Below are 24,204 nucleotides of genomic sequence, written 5' to 3'. Positions count from 1 at the left end.
TAACATTAATTTTATAACAATTTCATTAGTTGTCACATTTTAAAAACGATTTGGGAAAATAGCATCTCGAATTCTAAAACTCAAGTTTTGTGAAAAATCGAGCATTTAAGACTCAAGTTTCAGTGCGCTAGCACACAGCTGGCGTGGAGAATATTCCACGTGGAACTCGAGCCTTTTAGGCTCGAGTTTTATAAAGAAAATCTGGGCTTTTACTAGGTTTGGGTTTCTTCATCTTCATGTGGGTTCCTCTTCAAATCTTCTACGGGTTTGGGTTCTTTCTTCTTCTTCTTCTTCTTCATGTGGGTTCTTCTTCAGATCTTCTTCCTGCAGAAGGTTTTTGTCTGGTGGTCGTTGTTGGAGGGGGGAACGAATTTGGTCTTTGCAGAAAGTGAAATTGTGGATTTGACGGTGAAAATTTTGGAGGGTTTGGTTTGATTTGGGTTAATTTTTTGGAATTGAATGGTGGGTCGGTGATGATTTTGTGGTTTTGTGTGTAATTAGTGGTGGGTTTGGTGGATGATTCTTCTTCTTCCTGTGGGTTTTTCCTTCTTCCATTTCTGGTTGTTCTTCTTTTCCTTCTCCCGTTTCTGGTTCTTCTTCTTCTCCTCCACTTTATAGAACTCGAGTCTTAGAGACTTGAGTTCCACGCGGATTACTTGTCCAAGTCAGCTTCACTAAGCTCGAGCCTCATAGGCTCGAGATGCTATATTCCTAACTAGTTTTAGAGAGGTGCTTACTAACAAAGTAGTTTCCTCAAATCATGCTATGTTGCAAATATCCTTGTCATGATTGTTATAGCTTAGATAATAAATAATATTCAATTAATACAAAATTTGACATTTATCTTTACAAAAATAAAAATAAGTAAATAATATAAGATTTTCAAAATATTAATCCAATAAAAAAAGTAATAAATAGTTTTAAATTAACAAAGAGTCACATAAGATATAACCTAATCCTGAAGTACAAAATGTGCTTAATTTGTTTTTGAACCCTCTAAAAATAATAAAATACAATCCTATTCTAGAAAATTCTAAAAATCGTAAGAAAGTAATTATGTTAAAAGAATAGTTAAATGATTATGTTTACAATTTTTTAGGAGATTAAGCTTTAAAGGTAAGTGATAATTTATGCTTAAAATTGGACTCCCTACATAATGGGTGAATTTGGCAATGGAAACAGTGTGCACAGCTTCATACTCGATACTTATTAATGGGGAATCAACAGGCTTCATCATCGCAACTCGTGGCATTAAGCAAGTTGACCCTTTATCCCCATATCTCTTCCTTCTTTGTGCTGAAGGGTTATCTTCGCTGATTAGGAAAGCAGTAGACACCCGCCAATTGAGGGGTGTAGACTATTGGGGGGGGGGGGTATTCGAATCTCCCACCTCCTATTTGCAGATGATAACTTACTGTTTTGTGAAGCAAAGCTTGGGGAATGCTGCCAACTTCTTGATATCCTTACGCAATATGAGGAATCCTTGGGTCAAGCCATTAATAGACAGAAAACCACACTATTTTTTAGCCATAATACAAGCCGAAGAGATAAGGAGGACATTCAAAATTTGTTGGGAGCACAAGTAATGACCAGTTGTGAGAAATACTTGGGACTCCCAATGGTGGGGGGTAAATCAAAGTTGAGCACTTTCAAGGACCTTCAAGAGCGAATATTGAAAAGGGTGATGGGGTGGAAGGAGAAAAACATATCGAAGGTAGGTAGGGAGGTCTTGATTAAGACCGTGGCTTAAGCAATCCCCACCTATTCTATGAGTATATTTAAAATCCTCAAGAAGGTGTGTGATGGCATTAACTCGGCATTGGCCAAATATTGGTGGGGGCAAACACGTAGTGAGAAGAAGATACATTGGATTAATTGGGGGAAATTGTGCACTCCTAAAAATAAAGTAGGGATGAGATTTAGAGATATCCATGCTTTCAACCTTGCTATGTTAGTTAAGCAAGCTTGGAGGTTGGTTATTGGTACTCATTCTCTCTTTTACAGGGTATATAAGGCTTGACATTTTCCAAAATGCTCTTTTATCGAGTTGGGGTGTAATCCTTCTTTTGTTTGGCGAAGTTTGCTAGCAGCAAGGGACCTCATCCGAGAAGGCTCAGCTTGGCAAATTGGAGATGGACAGAGTATTGGTGTTAGTAGTCAGAGTTGGTTGCCACACCCTCCTATCTTCAGGCCGGGAGCAGATACATCACTGAAGGTAGGGAACCTCATTGACCAGCACACTAAGCAATGGAACCGGGCCTTGGTCCACGCCACTTTTATGCAGTCCACAAGGAAGCAAGTGTTAAGCATCAAACTGGGCAATATACAGACACGGGATAGGCTACGCTGGAAGGAAACAAAATCCCACAATTTCACTGTAAAATCTGCTTATCTGGTAGCTCTTCGATTGAACCAAACTGAAGTAGCCGAACACTCCGAGGCCTGGGAGGATAAGAGGCTTTGGAACAAACTTTGGAAGCATCGTATTCCCCCAAAGGTGTGAAACTTTGTATGGAGGTCATGCTCAGACATTCTTCCTACTCGGGCAAATCTTTTTTGCAGGAAGATCCCTATTGACCCGCTATGTGCAGTATGTGTTCAAGTTGAAGAAACGGTGGCACACGTCTTATGAAAATGCCCTTTGGCTAGAAACGTTTGGGCGTAGGTTAGAGGTAAGCTGCAGAAGGTGCGGTGGCGGCACAAAATTTCCACCTCCTTGCTCGACAGATGGAGACAAAGCTTACGAGGACTGAAATGGAGCTTTGGGCTATGGCGTCTTGGTCCATTTGGAATGCGAGGAACCGTTTTCACTTTGAAGCTTCACAATCTCAGCCACAGGACATTCTACGCATGGAGCCACATCACTATACGTTACAGGACTATCAGAGGCTGAACTCTAACACTGCTCTGCCAGAGCCGGCCCTAGATATTTTGGGGCCTTAGGCGAGAACTAAAAATTGAGCATTTTTTGTACTTATATATTAATTAAATTAATGTTTATTTAATATTTTTAAATTATAATATATTTCATTTAAAATCTATTTTTCTTGCATTTTGAGATGCAAATTGACTAATTAAATTTTTGTATTTAAGTTCTTCTAACATTTCTAATCAAACAATATATTTATAAAGACTAAAATAAAAAATAACTTTCAAGTGTAGAGTAAATGAGAAATAGAACCTGATTTTTGTAAAAAGTATTGTTATAGTTTCACCGAACAATTACAAGTTTTTAGCAATTTCAACCTGCATAAATAAAGACTTATTTAATATATTACCACTAACTAAAAAATATATATAAAAGCACAAGATTAAAATTTAAAAAAAAAATTTAAGCACAAGCATAACAAAAATTTAAGCATAGCCATAATACAAGGCTTATTAATAAGATCCACCTTAAAAAACACAAAACAAATCATATCTAATATCTATAACCAAAAAAAAAAAAAACGCAGGGTTTATTAAAAAAAAAAAAAAGAAGGCCCAAACAAAGTGAAACACATCCAAGCAGAGGAAGGTGGCCCAATTTTTTATCTTAAGTCCAAGCAAATAAAACGTGTGGTGTAGAAGCCAAGCGCCCATTCATCAAAAAAAAGAAAGAAAAGAAGCCAAGCGCTGAAGCCTGAAGCACCCAAATAGAAATAGTACCTAACCTGATAGCAGAGTCGCAGACCAAAGATGAGACTTGAGAGAACTCAAAACCCAAAGGGGCCAGAGGCGGAAAGCAAAGAGAAAGAGGCAAGCTTGCTTGAGAATCTGAGATGAGAGAGGCTGGAGGCGGAAAGTAGAGAGAAAGTGGCAGGCAGAGGGATTTAAGGGAACAGTAAAACTAAAAATTTTAGGGATTTGAGATGTTTTATTTGTTTTGATTTGTGATTGTTTTGTGGTTAATCTCTTAAACCGGATTTGTAGTTTATCTTGTTGATTTTTGGTTTGTCTAGAAGATAATAATGTTATTTTTGAGCAATGATTTTGTTTAGAACCAATGTATAACTGGATCTACCAAAATTTTTATTTTTTAGTTAAAAGGACGTGCTGAAAATAAGACTTTATCTGAAATTTTTTTTTTTTGCCCCTATTACCTATTTTTTTCTAAAATTTTGGGACCACTTTCACTTGGGGGCCTTAGGCAATTGCCTAATTCGCCTAAGGGAAGGGCCGGCCCTAACGGCTCGGCCATGAGCACCTGAGTGTGCTAGTTTTAAACATCGTAGGAAAAAAAAAGACAACCAATACTTCTTATAGTTTTTCTTTGTTTGGACACAATCTGTATTTTTGTTTTTGGAGGGCTGTTGTCTGCTAGTATCCTCACTTTTTTGTAAGTTTTTGGGCTTCAGTCCCTGTTTTTTTCAATATTATTCTATCTTCGAAGTCAAAAAAAAAAAAAAAAACTCTACTTCACCTCCCAGTAATTTAATTATCAACTTCAAATGACCATGAATGACGTTCTATGTCAGACAAAATGTCACCACAATACCGAGTAACTTCTTATTATTATTTTTTAACCATGGAATTTAGAACTATACTAATTTCTCTACTTCACCTCCCAGTAATTTAATTATCAGCTTCAAATGACCATGAATGGCGTTCTATATAAGACAAAATGTCAAAACAATGCCGATTGAGTAACTTATTATTTTTCTTTTTAACCATGGAATTTAGAACTACACATTATTTAGAAAATTAACTCCTTCAAATAGAGACCTTTCACACATAGGAATACATTATTTTTCATTTGATGTGGCTTATATAGTTTTTGATTAGATATACTAATAGGGACCCGGTGAATGGTGAAGCCAAGCATCTTTTCCACATTAAATATTGTACTTCCATATTTTATATTTGATAACAATGGTATAATATATTCAATGAACCCTTATTGTTGGGGGATATTTTAGTAATCTCAAAAAATTCTTAAATAGTTCCAAAATATAGTGAAATGTTGATCCCTCTTCTAACATGGTAAACTCCACCATAAATTTAATAAGTGGGTCATACCATGAATGTGAGGGGAAGTAACGTCATTTTTCATGCTTCCGGAGTACTTAAGAATTAATCAACACCTCTCTAACATAATTTAACGCAACATATAGCTATAATTCAATGATAACAACCCAAACGCGAGTTTGGAAAAATAAATTGTTATATATACATAATAATTATATATAAGTTGGGATAGAAGATTTGAACTCTTTTAGAATATGATTTATATTTCTAACTATTAAAATCTCATTAATATATATACATAACAATTATATATAAATTGAGATAGAAAATTTATACCCTTTTAGGATACGATTTCCAACTTTTAAAATCTCATTAATTACATATTCCATTCTTTAGGTGTGTTTGGATGAAGCAATTGTCAAATACACGCAAATTTTACTAATGATGAAATTTTACATTTCTATCATTTAAAATCCCATCACCTATGAATTCCATTATTTGACTGTAATTTTGGTAGAAAATATAAAATATGGGGCTTTAAACTTTGTTGTGTGTGTATATACACATATTCTGAAGGAGACCAAAAATAGAAAGAATTAGATTCACTTTTTTTTATATTCGTGCACCCATCAAATTGCAAATCCTTCATGGCCTTCAATTGTGAAATTCCTTCTAATTAGATGGGATTTGAAGTTGGAATTTAATTTATCAAATAAAAAAGAGAGTTGGAATTTGTGATCCCAAAATTCAGGCAATAAATATAAAATTTCCTCTTTTATCATTTTATGACAGCAAATAGGAATTGATATAATTTCTCTCTTGAATCCTCCTTAAAACTCTTTCTCTAAATGATTTACCAAAACACATCTGTGACCCCAAAATTCTGGCTCTAATTCAATGATAATATGTAATTTGGAGTTGAAGTTGAGTTTGAGTTTGCTTTTATTATTTAATGTAACAGGTTGGTTGGGTTTGGCAACCCTGCATAGTTTGCTTTTATAGATCTAGATTTTTTTTTTAAATGAATAAAATGTAGGTAACCTTATTTGCGAGGGGTTTGACTTACTTCCATTATTTTTTTAACTGGAATCTCCTTTTATTTTAATGAAAATTACTATATCACCCATTAACTAAATAAAAGGTTGAAATTTACTACCATTTGCCATTGTATATTTAAAACAATTAGAAATGTTCATTTAAAAAAGTACTGGAGGTAAGTCAAACTCATTTGCGAATACCATGAGAAAGAATGAAAAGAAATAATTCAATAACAATATTACTATTATAACACTTCTTCTTCTTCTTTTTTAAAAAAAACAAGAAGTTGTATTAGTGTTTTTATTATTTTCATAAAATTATAAGTAATAATAATAAGGACAAAGTCTAGTTACAAAACTGGCTATAGTCCAAAACTACAACCTTACTCAATAAAATAAAAATTACTCTATATTTTTAAAATTCAACCGTTGAATTACATGTTTTTTATGCTTTTAATGTGCATGTCAAATTTTGTGTTAATCATATATTACTTATTATATGATTTATAAGCTTATATTTTATTCATTATTTTAAATCACAAAAACTTGTAATTTAAACAATTTATTGATGATATAGTTATTGATCTTTACTTTTCTAGAAATTTTGCAAGAATGAAGGATACAAGAAGAAGGTACAATCCAATGGTGAATTTGTCAAAATTCACTTCCAATAAAAAGATATTAAGTAAGGTTGTAATTTAAGACTACAATCAATTTTGTAGCTAAATTTTGTCCTAATAATAATTCTAAAATCATGTTTTATTGTTATAATATTACTAGCTTCTATCGCACTGTAGCATATGCTATGGTGCAATATATATGTGATCAAAATTACTTTTCTACCATAAACTATAACTTATTTTACACTTGCCATTTGAACTATTAAAATGCGTGATCCAATGTCCTAAATCAAAAACTTTGTTGTCTATTTGTTGTTAAGTCTAACAAAATTTAGAATTAAAAAAATACCAATTTACTCTCCATATTTGTGTTGGAGAAATATTAGCATTTTAATACTTAATTTTGCCATACCAAAACTTACGACAATGGAAACATTGAAATTCAAAGTTATAACTTTGGAGAGTCAATCATACATTTCAATAGTTTATAGGGTAAATTCTAAAATGGGGTATAGTTATGGTGGAACAAGTGTAATTTCCCATATATATATATATGAAAAATTATATACATGAAAAAATTCATGTATCTATATACACATAAAATATTTCTACCTAATAAGTAATAGACTATACATATTCATAGTATTAAATAGAAGTGTAATAAATTTGAATTGAATCCTTTTATATTTTATAATTACAAATACATTAATTTTAATATAATATAATTAACACATAATTAAAGTATAATTTGAATGACTTTCTTGGCTTGAAATCGAAGTGTGTTTAAAATATAGAGACACTTGATATCAAATAAAAATAAAACTTAACACAAAGTTAATTTGTATGTAATTAGAATCAAATTAAAATTTTTTTATTGAACTTTCTCTCAATTTATGCTTTTGTATATTATATTATATATAATATTTGGAAAAAAAGGAAAAAAAGAAGAAGATAAAAGTACTATAAGCAAATTGATCATGATGATGGCTTAAAATCAATACAACAATATTCATTCACAAAAACTAAAGAGCAAAAAAAACAATGAAAAATCATTAAAATTAGGTAAAGTGAGGCAAAAAATAAGAGGGGTGAATTACAAGAAATTTGTAAAATATAAATGGATATTATGAACATTTTGGTCAAAATGTTATTAATCTCCATGCTATTTTTCCTCTAATTCTTTCTAATTTGGAGAAAGGAAAATTTGAACTTTTGACGAAAAAGAATGAGCACTCCCAGCTAACCACTTCATTAATTTCTACTTAAACTTCTAAACAAGAGAATGATTTTTTCAATCTCTTTTTTTTTTTTTTTTTTAAATTTGATGAACACACACACACATATATACGGAAAGATGGATGAGATAACAATCTCTTTTACTTAAACTTTCAAATAAGTGAATAAAAATAATATTTTTAAAAGATCCTTTACATTTTATTCATTTCCATCTCTTTTCCTATTTTCAAATGGTTAGTTAGAAAGAGATTTGAATTTTATACATAAAGTACTATGTATTCTTAGATTTGTAAAATAAACTCTGAAACACAAAATAGATAAAATTTGAAATGGGGAGGATCCTTTTTCCATTGAAGCTCAATAATCAAAGTTTTCCATTCATAAAAACCACTAATTTTTAAAAGAAAATTTATTGGGATAATCAGATTTGTGTCTAATAATATTAATTCATCCCAAAATAAGCGGGGAAGCTTCGTTTTCATAAGTTACTCCTTGCTGGGGTTGAATGACCAAAGAGTAGCTTTACTTCTAAATTCTAATCACGGAGTTCCTCCAAGATACTTTACGCCGCCAGGTGATTCCAAAATAAGGTTCTAGGTAAGACTCTAATGTTGAATTGGGACCGAAAAATGTGAAAACTTGAATGCCCTTTTTGGGGCACATGGATCAATTTCTTAGATTCTTTCTGGAATTTGTTGATAACCTCACTAGGAGGAAAAAGAATGAAAAGAAAAGAAAACAATGACAGCACAACCAGCTTATGAGTTATGACGACACAATGCCACCACAAGTCAAAGTAGCTAGTTTATTTTCTTTTCCTCATCAACAAAAAATCTTCCAAGAACTTTACATTCCTTACGAAACTAACTCTTGCAAACCGAGATCTTCACGCTTTGGATTTAGGAATAAGCATAATATTGTCTACTGCTTAATTAACATAGCATCAAAGAGGAGAAATTAATACAACCATAATATATGAAATATATATATATGAACTATATGAAGCAAGTTACTTCATAATGTAATCGTCCATAGCAACTAGGTATATCTAGTCTAGGCTTTATATCAGTACATTAATTAAAATTAAAACGTATTAGTACATTATTTTCTATATAGAAAATAACAAGATTTAGAGAAAAACAGCTCTTGATGATTTACCACATGATCATCTGTGCCTATCATCAATTTGCATTTGCACTGTTTGTTGCTCAACTTTTGCTAGCTTTGACAGAGAGATTGTAGCTGGGGTGTGCCCAATAAACAAAGCAACATGGCCCATAAGCTTGTCTTTCCTAGAAAATGTGGTACCGCATGAGCATTGCCACTTCTGATCCCCACAGTGCTTCTCATGTGTCCTCAAATCAGAAAGCACAGAGAATTGCTTCTGATTGCAACGCTTGCAAACATACATCTTAGGACAATGGCTCCTCTTGTAGTGATTCTTCACACAAATCATGGATTTCAAAGGCTGAAACTTGGCATGCTTTCGATTCCACCTACACCCTTCTTGTGGACACGAATATTTCCTAGGCAATTTTAGCAAACCGTCTCGATTACCTGAGGCACCTCCGTTGTTATTCTTCATGGGGTTGCTTAAAGCAGCACTAGTCTTGTATTCATCTCCATGAGCCCTCATGTGCATTCTCAAATTCGCGTCGCGCTTGAACCCTTTCCCACAAACTTGGCAATAATGTGTGTACTTAGCCAACAAATCCGCAGCATCTAATTCAACGATATCACAATCCTTTGATGTAATCCTTTCTAATATCGCTTCACTAGTATCACCCCCTTGAGCCACTTGATCTCTCCTTTCGACCCTATTAACGTTGTTGCCAACGGCACCACTTCGAGTTTCATCCTTATTAGTACCATAATTGTTAAAGGTTTCACCACCATACCAGCAATCAGCAAGGGTTTCACTAGAAAAGAAACCTTGCCCTCTTTCTTGGCCTATGTTACCAGCACGATTACCACCAAAGTTCGGTTGATAAAACCGAGTTTGATGACGCTGGCCATGATGACCATGGTGCAATTCATCGGTGCTAGTGCTACCAGCTGCAGTAGGACCAAGCCCCATTTGTTGGCAAATGAACATCATTGAAGTCGCAGACGAGATAATTTCTTGAATCATAGTACTCAGGCTGGCCACAGCAAAAGATGTTGCTGGTTCAGGTTGGCTATGATCCGTGTTGATAAGGATGCTAACCAAAGATTGCACCTGATGAACCTTGTCCTTGAGAACTGAAAAGTTATAGAGGAAATTGTTTGGATGAGATTCTGAGGCCGAGTTTCCTTCAAGAGGGGAGGCTGAAACAACATCTTCATTCACAGAATAGATCTGCAGTGGGACGTTTTGGAAGCAAGAAGTAGTATTAGCCCCAGAAAGCATTTTTGTGATGCTTTGATTTCCAACCTGCCCTCTCTAAGTATTATCTGTTCTTTTTCTTTAGATTGCTTTTGGATTTTTGGTTCACTTGTGTAGAAATGACTGCTGGCGATTATATAGAGAAAGCTTAAGCAGTCCTTTCCTTTTTGGTTTTGCAATAACATATCATGGTAGTTTGAGAGAGAGAAAGAGAGAGAGAGAGAGAAATGCAAGTCAACGTGCAGGTATAGCTAGATTCATACACCCTCACATAAAACCTCCCTCATATCTCACCTATCTAGCATTGGGACAACCCTTTGTAAAGAAAGAGGTTTCAAATTGTCATACACTAAACAATTACGACTTAAAGCAAAATTTTACTCATAATAAATTGTCAACTAAACAATTTTCTTCTCCCCGTTGGACACTTTAGATTGCATCATGTCCAACAAAGTAAAAAATGGAATTTTTTATGGTGTAACTTTCAATCTCTGCGCATGAGTTGAAGAGTTCAAATACGTAAAATCTTACGCATAAGATGACAACAAACTTTTCAAGTTATCCGTCACCCTGAAATTCAGCAGCTCGAGTGTGACATAATTCTCACCAATGACAATCATAAACTCATGCCTTCTGGTCCATGCCACCCATGTATGAGCACCACTTGGATGAGCCATGCGCACAGCTTTAAAATATATTTTCTCATTTGTATTTTATTTTTATTGTTATTTTATTTTAATTACTCTAACTTTTTCGTTTTATATATCTTCTTGACTGTTTCTTGTAGCCATGCAAAAAGCAGAACTGAATTGGTTGCCATTATCATGATGAGTTGGTGGCTTGCTAAGACTTCAGGGATCTTGTTATTACTGAGAGGGTGTGTATGAGTGTGTGAGATGTAGACTTTGATTTTGATCTTTGTCATAAAATAATGCTGATAAAAATATTCTATTTGAGCTCTTTTGATTCCCTCAACAGAAATTAAAAACATTGATACTATGTTTGAGAGTTTATAATAAAATAGAATAAAATGAGACATTTTTTCCTCTTTTTTAGTGTATTCCAAAGTCATCGAAGTGTATCACTGCACACCTTTAGTGCGATGGTCACTTCACAAATATAAGTGCTTGTGGAGTGTGGGAGGTTCAAGTCTTCAGGAGGGAGCTTCACACACATATGCACTTAGATTAAGCTAGAGTAGAATTTCTATCTTGTATCAAAAAAAGAAGTAGTCGAAGTGTATATAAGAAGGAAATTTTTTTAAAAAAATTAACCATTACTATTATATCGGATATTTTATTTGTTTATTCAATAATTGAGGATGAAAAATTAAGTTCTTCCAAAGGAACGACTCACTTTTGATTTTGGGGAACACATACAAGGAAAGGGAATTTAATGGACATTCTCTCTATTTTATATAATTACTTCTCACAAAATTGCCAAATAGAGAAATATATGGATTCTATCTCGTAAAGATCAGGTCTGTTGTGGACTGGGAAGTGCCAAAGAAGGAGAGAGCAGGCAGCAATTGGTGAAGCCAGATGCTCGAAGCCATTTTAGATACACCACTGATTGTTGCCTTTTGATTAGGAAGTCTTCATCCTTATCGTTTTGCTTGAACTCGACGAAGTGGAAAAGCAGTTAATGCCACAAATGCAAGGTCTCCTTGATCAGGTATTGGTCTTGGTCTCATTGGTAGTCTCAGTCCAGCTCATACTGAAAGCATGAATTTTGGATATACTGAGTTGCGGCTCACCTACTCTTAGCTAATTGTAATAAGCGGGCACCTCTCCTTAAGGCAGTGTGCCTCAGGAAGAAGCCATATACTACCTCTACTCGATGCTCATATGCTACTCTTCCCCACTCACCGCCCTGCTTGTTGCGTTAAGCTTGTTGCTTTGCTGTACTGTAAGAAGGAGACTATGCCTTCAATTCCATTCAGCGTTTCCCTAGTCGCAATATTATTGCTCAACCTAACACGCATTTTATTTTTTAGTGGGGCACATAGAGAAGAGAAGAGAAGAGGGAAAGACCTATACTCTAATAAAAGGAGGAAAGAAAGACTTTTTTATAAAAATCCACTACCTGGCTGCACTATGTATCAGCGCTGGAGACGTCGATAGTCTTAAAGCCGTCCCTTGGGTTTCTTAGGATCTATAGGGAAGCCCTTTTCCTGACTTCGACGTTAAGATACGGGGTCTAAAACCAAAACCCCGCCCGAGCTAGAGATGACAAAGCTGAGCTAGAAGGTACCTTTTTGATGCTATCAAAGTACCTCACAATCTTTTCTTCCGTTGCTGAAAATCCATTTTTCTTCTCCTTCCAAACAAAAGAAAATAAGAAAATTATGCATTATTTTTAGGATAAAATTTGACTAAAAAATTAGTTGTAGCCCAAGAATACAACTTCTATAAAAAATTTAAATTGCTACATATTTTTCAAATCTAACTAATATATTGCATGTTTTTTACACTCTTAACGCATATATCAAATTTTATGTCAATTAGATGTTATTTACTATATGATTCATAAATTTAATTTTTATGCATAATTTTAAATTACAAAAACTTGTAATTTAAATAAATAATTGATGACATAATTATTTGATCTTCTAGAAATTTTGCAAGCATGAAGGATATAGGAAGAATATATATATTTTTTTAGAAAGAGAATAAAATATAATCTAGCGGATTTGTCAAAATCCATATCCAAGAAAAAAATATTGAGTAAAGTTATAGTTGTAGCCTTAGGCTATAACCAATTTTGTAGCCTTAGGCTATAACCAATTTTATAGCCAAATTTTATCTTTATTTTTATGCCAAATCTAGTATTATGCTATTTGGGGGAGGGGATTGTGTTATGATAGTATCAATATGCTAAGTTAGCTCAATTTGGTAAAGTTTTTTGTCGTGAAATGAGGAATGAGATCGAATCCACACACACATATATATACCAAAATGAAACCAATTGGTGTTTTGACTTGGTAGTAAATAACAAATATTATGAGTGGTTGGCATATAAGTTTAAATCCTTTCGCATCATAAAATAAAGTTTAAAGACCTTGTTAATGAGTGTTTTAAATGCACAAATCAAGAAACATCAAATGTTTAATTTTCAATGCACATTTAAAAGACACACATGTAAATGAAAAAGAGTTAGGACATTCTCAATTATGAGCTTAAAAAATCTTCCCCCACCCAACCCAAAATTTTGGTGAGTCAGACCCACTTTTTGGTCTCCAACAAACTCACTAGCAACTCAACACAATTTTCAAAAGTTATAATAGCCATCAACATTGTTGGATATCAATATCATCTTCCCTGTTTTGCTTCTCATTGGATCTCGTCAAATATAGGTTTCGGAGTTGCGAGGTGATTGAGGTAAATGGGTATGGATATCACTATGTGTAGCTCATAAACGAAGGCAAAGGGTTTTGTTCAAATTTTGGTGATTTCTTTCTTCGAATACTGTTGTAAAATAACTTGTGACCGTAAAACTAGGTAAGTTGTGACTATAAAACTAGGTAAGGTTGATAAAGTGGAGGAGAGCATGCGACTTTGATGGTCTGAATTAGGCTATGGGTTTCGGAGCTGACCTGATTGAGATAGAAAATTAATATTTAAATATTATAGAGAAATAAGTAGAGAGTTTTGCTAGAAAATTTATTTTAAAAAGTAGGTATATTAATAAATAAAAAAATACTTTCTAACAAAAATTAAGTAAGAACTTTGTTGAGATCAGAGTGATGTGTAAATGCTCGTATGCATACGTGAATAAATTCATAGCAGTTGTAAATACTTTTATTGATATTTTATATAGTTTAACTTCATTTCTTTTTTCTTTTCTTTTTTTTCAAATCAAATAATAAACTAATGGAAACACGTTAACTTGTGTTCTTAAAACATGTTTTAGTTGGAAGCAACGCTGAACAAAGCATGCTATAATTGACAACTTTCAAATGGTTTCTGTGGGCTTATATGGGCTAGTTTTGCAAAGGAAACTTAACTACTTAACTATACCACTTCAAAATACTAGTACTCTACAAGAAGTGCCTTTCAAATTTGCTTTATCTCAAGCAAATGACACAATGTATATAACATTGTAGCTTCGAGAGAATCTCCCAGAAGTTCTTTTCATGAAATATATATATATATATATATTTCCCATTTTATATATGACTCTTTTTTTTTTTTTTTAAATAGAATATTTTATATTTGATTCTTTAATATATAATAAATCCCTCCTAAATACGCGCGCACGGGCGAGGAGGACCACAATAATCAATAAGGACCACCCTCAATTATTTAAAAAGTTTAGAGTAAGAGCCAAATACCAAGGAATTTAATATTAGTGAATGATCGTGATTCATCTAAAAAACAATCAGAAACAATCATAGTTTGTAAAGGTTCTTTATATATAAATTTAAATGTCTTATGGGGTTTGGTTTTGGTGACTTGTAAAATACTATATCATAGTTTAAAAGAAAAGCATCAAATAGCTTTGGGTATGATTTTTTGTGGGTAGGTTTCAATTATTCATTTGGAAAAAAGAGACATAGACATAAAATTATTTGCTCCCCCTCTATATTGTGAAAGTACAATATGAGTCAAACATCTTCTTAGGCCCTACACTAATCTTATAAAATTACAATCGTCATGGCAGGCACACGCCGTTTTGTTTTAATTTTAATTTTAATTTTTTTTGTATAATGTATAATCAAGCATGGAATGGTCCCAATGAAAATGTTATGTTTCATTTTATTTTTGTTGTTTTTATTAATTTAAACTCTATATACAAATCAAAAGGCATGTCTTCCCCAACCACATTCCATACGTACGCCAATACGTGATCTTTCCTGTCCCTATTCAATGTATGCTTTCTAAGCAAATGCGGGTTTTTTTTGTTGTTGATCTTATTAATCACTCTTTTTTGTTTTTGAGTAAGCACGCGTGTTCCCTCCATCTAATTATCTATACATTAATCACTTTTTTTACTTGATTACGGCTCTGTTTTCTATATAAAATAAAGAGAGATTCACCATTCATGTGAAAGAAAGATGAAGTTCCCCATTCACTAAAAAAATCGTCGATTAAATTAATTTCGATATACTTATTATTATATGCTAATACAATATTCTATTTTCACAATAATTCCCTTCAAGTGTGCCCAAAGGCAGAGCCGGGGGGAGGGGGCTACAAGGGACAAGTGCCCCCTGACTCCTCTCAAAAATGCTTGTAAGTGCGTATGTAGGATCCTCTTAAATGCTCTGCCCCTTCTCACCTAATAAAAAGAACAAAAAGCAGTTCCTACTTGCAAGAAAATAGCAGTAACACCAACAAAATGAGGAAAAGTTATAGGAGATATTCACGGCGTTTTTTAACTACATTATCGTAACTTTTGTTTAAAAAAAAATTATCTTCCATTTTTTTGTAAATAAAACTTTTATATCCCATTTCACTTTCACGGCATTTTGAATGTTTATCCTTTTTATTTTTTATTTTTTATTGTTTTTTGTTTATTTGATGTATTTCAATTGATTTGTGTGTCTTATATTCTAACTAATGTCCCTGTGCTCAAACTCTAAAGCCTGTATTGTTTTTTTTTTTTTAATCTTCTATCAATTCACCTTTCAATTTCGAACTCTTGATTTTTGCTAAGAACCTAAATTTAAATACTTTGAAGGATATAAAATAAAAATGTCGAATTCTACATATTATTTACAATATTTATTTACTTCGTTATTAATATTGATTTTTTTTAGGTTTTATATTTTAATATTGTCTTTAAATCTTGGCCCCTAGACTGAAATTTTGGCTCTACCACTGCGTGTGCCTACTTCTAATAAATACACATAATATGAGAGAGAGAGAGAGAGAGAGAGAGAGAGAGAGAGAGAGAGAGAGAGAGAGAGAGAGAGAGAGAGAGAGAGAGAGAGAGAGAGAGAGAGAGAGAGAGAGAGAGAGAGAGAGAGAGAGAGAGAGAGAGAATTTTGAAAATTTATGTTAATCTTAACCATTTCAATTTATTTTTGATCTTATCTTGTATGATTATTTAATTATATTTACCTATATATATATATTTTATTTGTGAATAATTAAATTTATTCATATAAAATATCTGGCAGCAAGTTAAATTGAAATGTGGCATCAAACCATTAGATACCATAGCCTCCTGAGTCACACCATAATTTCGTTAAGTCATCAACGACCCGACAATGTTATGATTTTTTATTTTATTTTTTAGTTTTTCTCTTCTCTTAAACAGCCAATTTAGTCCAAACTACACGGCAGCTACGAAAGCTAACACAAGCATTGACACGAAATTAAATGCACAAGAATGTAGCATGGGTCACTTTACTCTTTTTTATATATAAATATATATATATATATATATTATTTTATAATTTGAAGTAGGTAATTTACCCATATTTAATGGGCTTTGATTTATTTATAAATAAATAAAGGGCTTTGATTTTTAAGTTATAAGATATTGGCACTTCATTCACATAATTAGTTGTTTAAAACTCATTTTAATTTATGGCCTAAACAACTAAAAATAGCAACTAAGATCTCATCCTGGCTAATTTCTCTACACCATCCTCTCATGTGACTAGTCACGTACTCTACAGTCTACAGTCTACAGTCTACAGTCTACAGTCTCCAACCCTTTATTTATGATCAACTAAACAAGCCTATTATTAATGCACGCTCATATGATATCTTACCTATTTCTTAGATTTGACATAAAAGGTTACCTCAGTCATCTAATCAAAACGAATAAGACACGTACGTCCTTATCTAGCCCACAAGTAATATCAAACTTAGGGGTTTGAGTTTGATAACTGTCAATAACTAGTGATGCAAGGGGAAATCTGAAAAATATAACAATTTAAGATTCTTTACAACTTTCCATTCATAAAAAAAATAAAAAATTCTTTACAACTTTCCATTCACACCAAGAAAAAAAAAAATCCAAATAAGAATTAGAGACAACATATTCATTAATAAAATTGAAGTTTGTATAATAGATTTGACCAGGGATAGAGCTAGAGCTTTGAATTGGGAGGGACGGTTACTGTTGGTTGTATGCAGCGGTTTCAACTTCTAATTTTACTACTTAAGTACTGAGTTTTTTTTTTTTTTTTTGTAAGAACAAAATTATTTTTGTTTAGAATTTTTTAAAATGCATGGTTATTTATTTTGGATAAAATTAGTTAATTGAGCTTAATTTTGTTTTTAGTTTTACTGGTAATAGAATTGAAGTTTGTACAATAAACTTAACCAGGAATGGAGTCAGAACTTTGAGTTAGGGGGGGCGGTTTTACTGTTGGCTGTGTGCAGCAGTTTTAATCTCTAATTCTGTTACTTAGCTACTGCGATTTTTTTTTTTTTTTTTGTGGGTAAGAACAAAATATTTTTGTTTAGAATTTTTTTAAAGGGTATGGTTATTTATTTTGGATGAAATTAGTTAATTGAGCTTAATTTTGTTTTTAGTTTTACTGGTAATTTTTGTTGTTGAACTATTTTTTTTTTTTGCTTGTATATTTTGTTTTAGATTTTAGATCTATAAATTTTTTTACGGTCGCTAAAATAGGAAAATGCTAGAGCTACAAGTTGTTTTATTATTATTATAAACTACTGATGCGATAAGTGGTTACTGGTAAGTAAAAAAATGATGTGAGTGGTGTGCCCATATGCAAACTAATAAGAATTTGCTACCAAAACGGTTTGTAAAAATGTTATAAAAAAGTTTGTGAGTAACTGAGTATAACATTATTCTTAAAAGAATCAATGATATTGTTAAAGGGATATAAAATGTAATTTCATATAAAAAAATTACTAAAATTAATACACACACGCACACATATATATAATAATTAAAAAAAAAGAATAGGGGGCCCTTGCCCCCCTAGTCTAAGGGTAGTTTTGTCCCTGGACTTAACCCTAAATCTACTACTACCTCACATAGTATTTACTGGCATGACTACACTAATTTCAAATCCATGGATTCTTCTATTATGGATTGCTGCATTCGAACTCCCTTGTTCATGACTTTGAAATCTCTGCTCAAAGATTTGATCAGTAACTATGGTTAACTAACCACAATTACTTTACTTTATAACTGGATATGATGTTTGCATGTAGTCTCTAGTTGTAGCTTCAAAATGATTTGGAAAAACTCAATATCTGTGTACAAAACACTACTCTATTGTATCTTCAAAAATGTGCTCTAGGGTTTGTATTTATTTCCACTTACGAATTAAGATCCATCAAAACCCTAAATCAAACAACTGAAAAAATAAGCTGAGAATCCATTCTGCCTAAGTCTTGATCAGTCTCGACCAATCAAGTTAAGTGGAATTCAACCTATCGAGTTGTAGTCGAAATGCAATCTTCCAACTATCTCTTTTCTACAATATTGAGTCTTCAATTGTCCTAAACTTGAATTGTCTTGATTCCAGTATTAATTCAACACTAATTAACCAAACAAACTAAGTTATGAACGGTTACATTTGTTTATAGTTGTCAACCTAAAATTATAAACTCTTCAATAAGATTTATATTTTTTGTTTAAAGTGGTTTTAAGAGTATCTCCATCCATATTCTAGAACATTTAAATTAGCATCTCTTATAATCTCTAAAAAAATAGCAATCAATCAACGGAAATTGAAGTATATTATCAATAAACTCTTTTTTTTTTTTCCTTTTTTGTTTGTTTTGCCCAGTGGATTGCAAACTTTTGTGAATTTAAGATATAGTTTATAGTTATTTCTCAAAGATTTTTTTAGGAACCGTTACGATCAATATGAGTGGTAGTTCAAAGATTTTTTTTATTTTATACATTTATAGTTGGAGGTTGGGACAGAGCAAAGATTTTATGTTTTTTTTTTGGGGGGGGAGGGGGGGGGGGAGTATGAATAAAAAAAATTCACAAGTTAAGAATAAGAATTTATATATAAACAAAAATTCAATACTAAATTAATACTTGTAAAATTAAAATAGCATTTATTTTGTGTTTAAAAAATTAATGCATTTCAACTTAATCATCTATCAATATGTAATTCGATATTTTCTTTAATCGTGAAAATCCCCTATGATTCTATACTAAATATATTGCACAATAATTTATCTTGACTCTAAAGCTAGAGACTATCCTAAATTATTGTATATAAACATCATTATGTTGTAATGTCCTCTCTAGCACCTAATTCCATATATATATATATATATAAAATAAAAACATTGAGAATAAAAAAAGGCAAAAATACAGAAGACCCCTAAACTTTGGGTCGAAATCATTGTTTAGTAAGAATAAGACCTTGTACTTTGATAAATTTCTAAATTGATATTTTGTCATTATTTTGTTAACAAATTCAAATAAATTTTACATTAAATGAATATATTATTAAATTGAATCACTTGCTGCTTCTCATGTGATGTATTTTCCATTTAACCCCGTTATCAAAATAGCAACTGAACGATTAATTTAGACATTTTTCAAAATTCAAGGACTTCTTGAATATTTCGTGCACGAGTTCTTGAAGTGGTTAATGCCTTCAATATAGAGACACCATTAAGTTTAAGCATTTATTAAATATAATTTTTTGTTTAGAACTAGCATAAGTGTGGATTAGTTGACTATTTCTATTTTTTTTTGTAATAATTTCTGTGGGCTAACTTAATTGCTAAGAGATAATTAAGTATATCTATTGGAAATTTCAACTTCAAATATAAAGAGACTAAACTCTATATATTCTTTTTTTTTTTAATTATATATATATAAAGGAACTACGTGTGAGTTGGGGTCAAGGGCTCCCTGGTCCACAAGTAGCTCCATCCTTGGTTGGAGGTTGGAGAATTTAAATTCTGGATGTCTTCATCAAAAACATCAGGTGATGTGAGTTGAACTGCGAGGCTATTGAACCACTTGCTGCATCTCATGTGATGTATTTTCCATCCAATCCCATTAATAAAATAGCAACATAATGATTAATTTATGCATTTCTTGGAATTCAAGGACTTCTTGAAATTTCCGTGCATGAGTTGGAGACATTTCTTGGAGTGGTTAATGCCTTCAATATGGAGACACCATTAAGTTTAAGTATTTATTAACTATAGGGTTTTTTCTTTAGAACGGGCGTAAGTGTGGATTAGTTGACTATTTCTATTTTCTTAATAAGATTTTTTGGCCAACTTAATTGTTAAGAGATAATTAAGTATATCTATTGAAAAATTCAATTTCAAATATAAACTCTATATATCTTTTTTTTTTTTAACTATATATATAAATGAACTACTGGGGCCGAGGCTCCAACGATCCACAAGTAACTCCATCCCTACTTGGAAGTTGGAGAATTTAAATTATAAATGTCTCTGTCAAAAACATCAGGTAATATAAGTTGAACTATAAGGCTATTGACGGTAGTTCAAGAATTTATGCTAATAGGCATTTGTGGAACCAATAGAGATCATCATATCAAAGATTTTCCTCCAATCAATTTATTGGTTGGCACATTTTTACAAACAATAAAAATTTCATTCTTCTCTCATAATGTATAAATGGGATTTCATTGATAATTTTAGAAGACTATTTTGATTTGTAGAAGATCCTTGAAAATGGAAAAGTAGGGCTTATGTCTAATAAGCTATTAAGTATTGAGGTCAAATAGTATACTAATGGGTGACATAGAAGATGATGGAGTATAGCAAGGAGTCGATTTTGTTCTAGGCGTGCAAAGAATGAGGGGAAAAATAAAAAGATAATAGTTGACTTTTTTTTTTCCTTGTGATTATTACGACATGATGTTATGAAAGTGATAATTTTTTTGTTTATAGTAATGGAAGTGATATTATAAACACATAAACTCATGTAGTAGAGTTGTGCCATCAACCAGCAAATTAAGGCATTGAGCAAGACTTTTAGTCAAACAATTTGTATTTTAATGAGTTTTACATTTAACCAATGTAAGAAAATACATAACAGGAGCTTAAGATTTTGAAGCCGAGTTTCTTAGAAGACCTTAAAGTTCTAGAACAAGATCTAGCCTTACAAATTGATAAATTGAATGTTGAAAATGGAGATTTATGAAAAAATTCATAAAAATTATCTTGTTGATAAGATTAGGGAATATATATTATAAAAAAATGGCAGGGAATAAAATTGAAGCCAGATCAAATGGTGAGTCCATAATTGAACAACTCGGAACTCAATTAGGGCCTTCACTTTCTATGAAAACATGTCCTATTTTGAAATATAATGAATTTTTTTTTTTTTTTGAGAAACAATGTAATGAAACTTTGATAAACAAAAATTCTAATTCAAGTGAAAATCCTCTTTTATGTACAACCTTGACCATCTCATGTTCAAACGTGTAATTAGATACTTGAATTTCATATAGGAAATAGGAACCTTGAATTCGGCGTAAAGGCGCTCAAATCTATGAAAGCCACGGTAAGTGCACAATTGCACCTGGACCCAAAGAAGATTATGGGCTTAGACCCAATGAGCCTTAAACAATAAAATTCGTAGAGTGTGGGCTTGAAACCTAGGTTAGAAGTGCTGGGAACTTGATAACAGGCTTTTATAAACAAATACAGATAAATAACGAACGATAATTGCAAATAGATCTCCTCGGACCCTAGCCGAGGACTACTTCTTTATTATTTCTTTTTCTTTCTTACAGGTTACAATCCTTAATTTCTTTTCTTGTTCTTTAGAGAGAGAGAGTAAGCGAGAGAGCGAAAAAGAGAGATCCCATTTCTTTTCCATTCCTCCCCCTTAAATACCCCTTTTTTAGATGCCTTTTGGGACCCTGACTAGAAGTTTCTGCCCTACTGTTTAGGGGTCACTTCCCCATTAATGGGGCCAGGGAGGTAGGTGCAGAGTCTTTAATGCGGAGGTGGCAGCCTTTGCTCTAGATATTTTCCTTAACACTGGTGTATTGAGAAGGTTCAGGGTTTCCCCTTTTAACCATTAGTCTTTCTAGAGTTGAGCTTTGACCTTCATAATGAAGTTTTGAATTCTCTTGGGCTTGTCCGAGGAGAAGTTCGTCCTCGACTCCACCCTTGGACCCTCGGCGTATTGGTCAATTCGTAGAGTTTAATTCTGGAGCAGGTCAGCCCTTCATGCTACAGTCCAAAGGCCCATATGCCCATTTGGGTCCTTTTACTCCTTACAGCCACAATATAGCACAAAAAAATCCAAACCCTAAATATCTCTTTTTATTAAATCACCTCAACACAATCATAATTTGATTACGTTATGAATTCATATCTCTAATAAGGAACTTTAGTTTCGTTCTTAATAATTTTACTTAACGATTAACAGCCATTACACAAAATCCCCAATTTATGCATAAAAACTTTATCCTTTATATTCTAATTATTCAATAAATCATTCCAAAATATTGATATGATTGAATTAAGGGTTTAAGTCAACAATTAGGGCTCCCAATTACATGTTTAGCAAAGGGGGAAAAAGTGAAACAAGGACCCCATTTTGGTATTGCCCTAGTTTTTTGTATTTTTATTTGCTATGAGAACGTTAAGAGGGATATGTGGAAGTACATGGGAAGATAGAATTTGAAATGAGGAATTCCATTTAAAGGTATTGATGAAAAAACGCGAGAGAGTCGCTTGAAATGGTTTAGTCATATTTAGAAAAGAGTGACTCATGCGCTAGAAAGAAAGAGAGAGTTGATTCAAGTTTAGGAAATGAAAAATATGATGAAACATAATATTATTAGTAGTAAAGAACATGCCAATTAATGATGTGATAGAGAATATGAGTTACGATAGTGTAAGAAAAGAATAACGTAATCAACTCTGATTAATTGGTTCATATTCAAAACCGACTCAAAAATAATTGGAGGTTAAACCTATTTTTTTTTTATTGTTGTTGTTAATTTGCTATGGGATATTTCCCAATTGATCAACCCTATGTATAATAATACTATAAGGATGTGATCAGTGCTCGGGGTTGTTTGTTAGGGTATTTTGAATAACAGTTTTCAATGTTTAAACAATATTACATGTATTTTTATACACTTTTTATCCACACGTCTTTCTAAAAAATACAAACAATGTTACTAGAAACATTACCAAACGGGCCCAAGTCACTAGGGTGCAAAGTGCAAATATGAAAGAAAAATAATTTAAAGCCTTAAAAAAAGTTATGATAAAGTTAGAGTAGTTGTAAACTTGTGGTTTGTAAAGATTATGGAAAAAATTGGAGAAAGCAGGCCTACAAGGCGTATGAGACTTTTTTTTAGGCTAGTTGCTACAAAGTCCACATCGCTATGTAATATAGTTCGTAAGAGAAGTTTTGCTTTTTAGGCTTGTTGACAAGCCCAAGTCTAAAAAGCCTTCGTAGCTTTTTGAAGTTTAGGCTTTTTTTTGCTCATAACTCCAAAGCCTTGAGAGACTTATTCAACTCTCTAGGGCCTAGGCTTCTTTGCTCCACGGTCCGCGTCGCTTTGAAATTCCGTGCCGATTAGATCCGGGTAGATGGGATAAAGAAAGACCTTTTTTTTTTTTTTCATGTGGAAAACTATCTTACTCAACTTATTATTTGGCAAGTAAAACTAAAAAATTCATTTAAATCATGAATTTTTAAATAATACAAATTATTATTTTATAATTTGTTATGTAATGAATTTAAAAATATAGCTATAAACATATTTGGAGCCAAATTTGATCTAGATTTTGTTTGAATTTTTAAGATTAGGTTTTTTTTTTATTTGAAAAAAATACTATTGTACTTGAGAAATTTTTAAATTAAAAAAATATACATAAACAAACAAATTAATAAACTAAAAAGAAAAAAAGGACTAATCCAAAAAGAATTATCTAATCTTTTTGCTCCAAAGTCCACATCACTTTGAAAATATGTGCCATTTGAATGGGCTCATTGTTGTGAGATTAATTTAAAGGAAGGAAGTTTGGTTGCCACCAAAAAGTAACTAGTATTAATTCAATGATATTATTCAATGCTTTGGCTT

General features: G+C 32.2%; 1 protein-coding gene across 1 annotated transcript; it reads right to left on the bottom strand.

The window, feature by feature from the left end:
* Positions 1–8,797: 8,797 nt before the first annotated feature.
* On the bottom strand, positions 8,798–10,314 carry LOC142608196 (protein SENSITIVE TO PROTON RHIZOTOXICITY 2). Its single transcript, XM_075779918.1, has one exon. The coding sequence runs from the start codon at positions 10,227–10,229 to the stop codon at positions 9,006–9,008; it is 1,224 nt and encodes a 407-aa protein (XP_075636033.1). The 5' UTR covers positions 10,230–10,314; the 3' UTR covers positions 8,798–9,005.
* Between the last annotated feature and the right edge of the window lie 13,890 nt (positions 10,315–24,204).

The sequence above is a fragment of the Castanea sativa genome, chromosome 8, assembly GCF_040712315.1.
Source record: "Castanea sativa cultivar Marrone di Chiusa Pesio chromosome 8, ASM4071231v1".
Classification (NCBI taxonomy): domain Eukaryota; kingdom Viridiplantae; phylum Streptophyta; class Magnoliopsida; order Fagales; family Fagaceae; genus Castanea; species Castanea sativa.
This window is presented reverse-complemented; position numbering and strand designations above follow the sequence as displayed.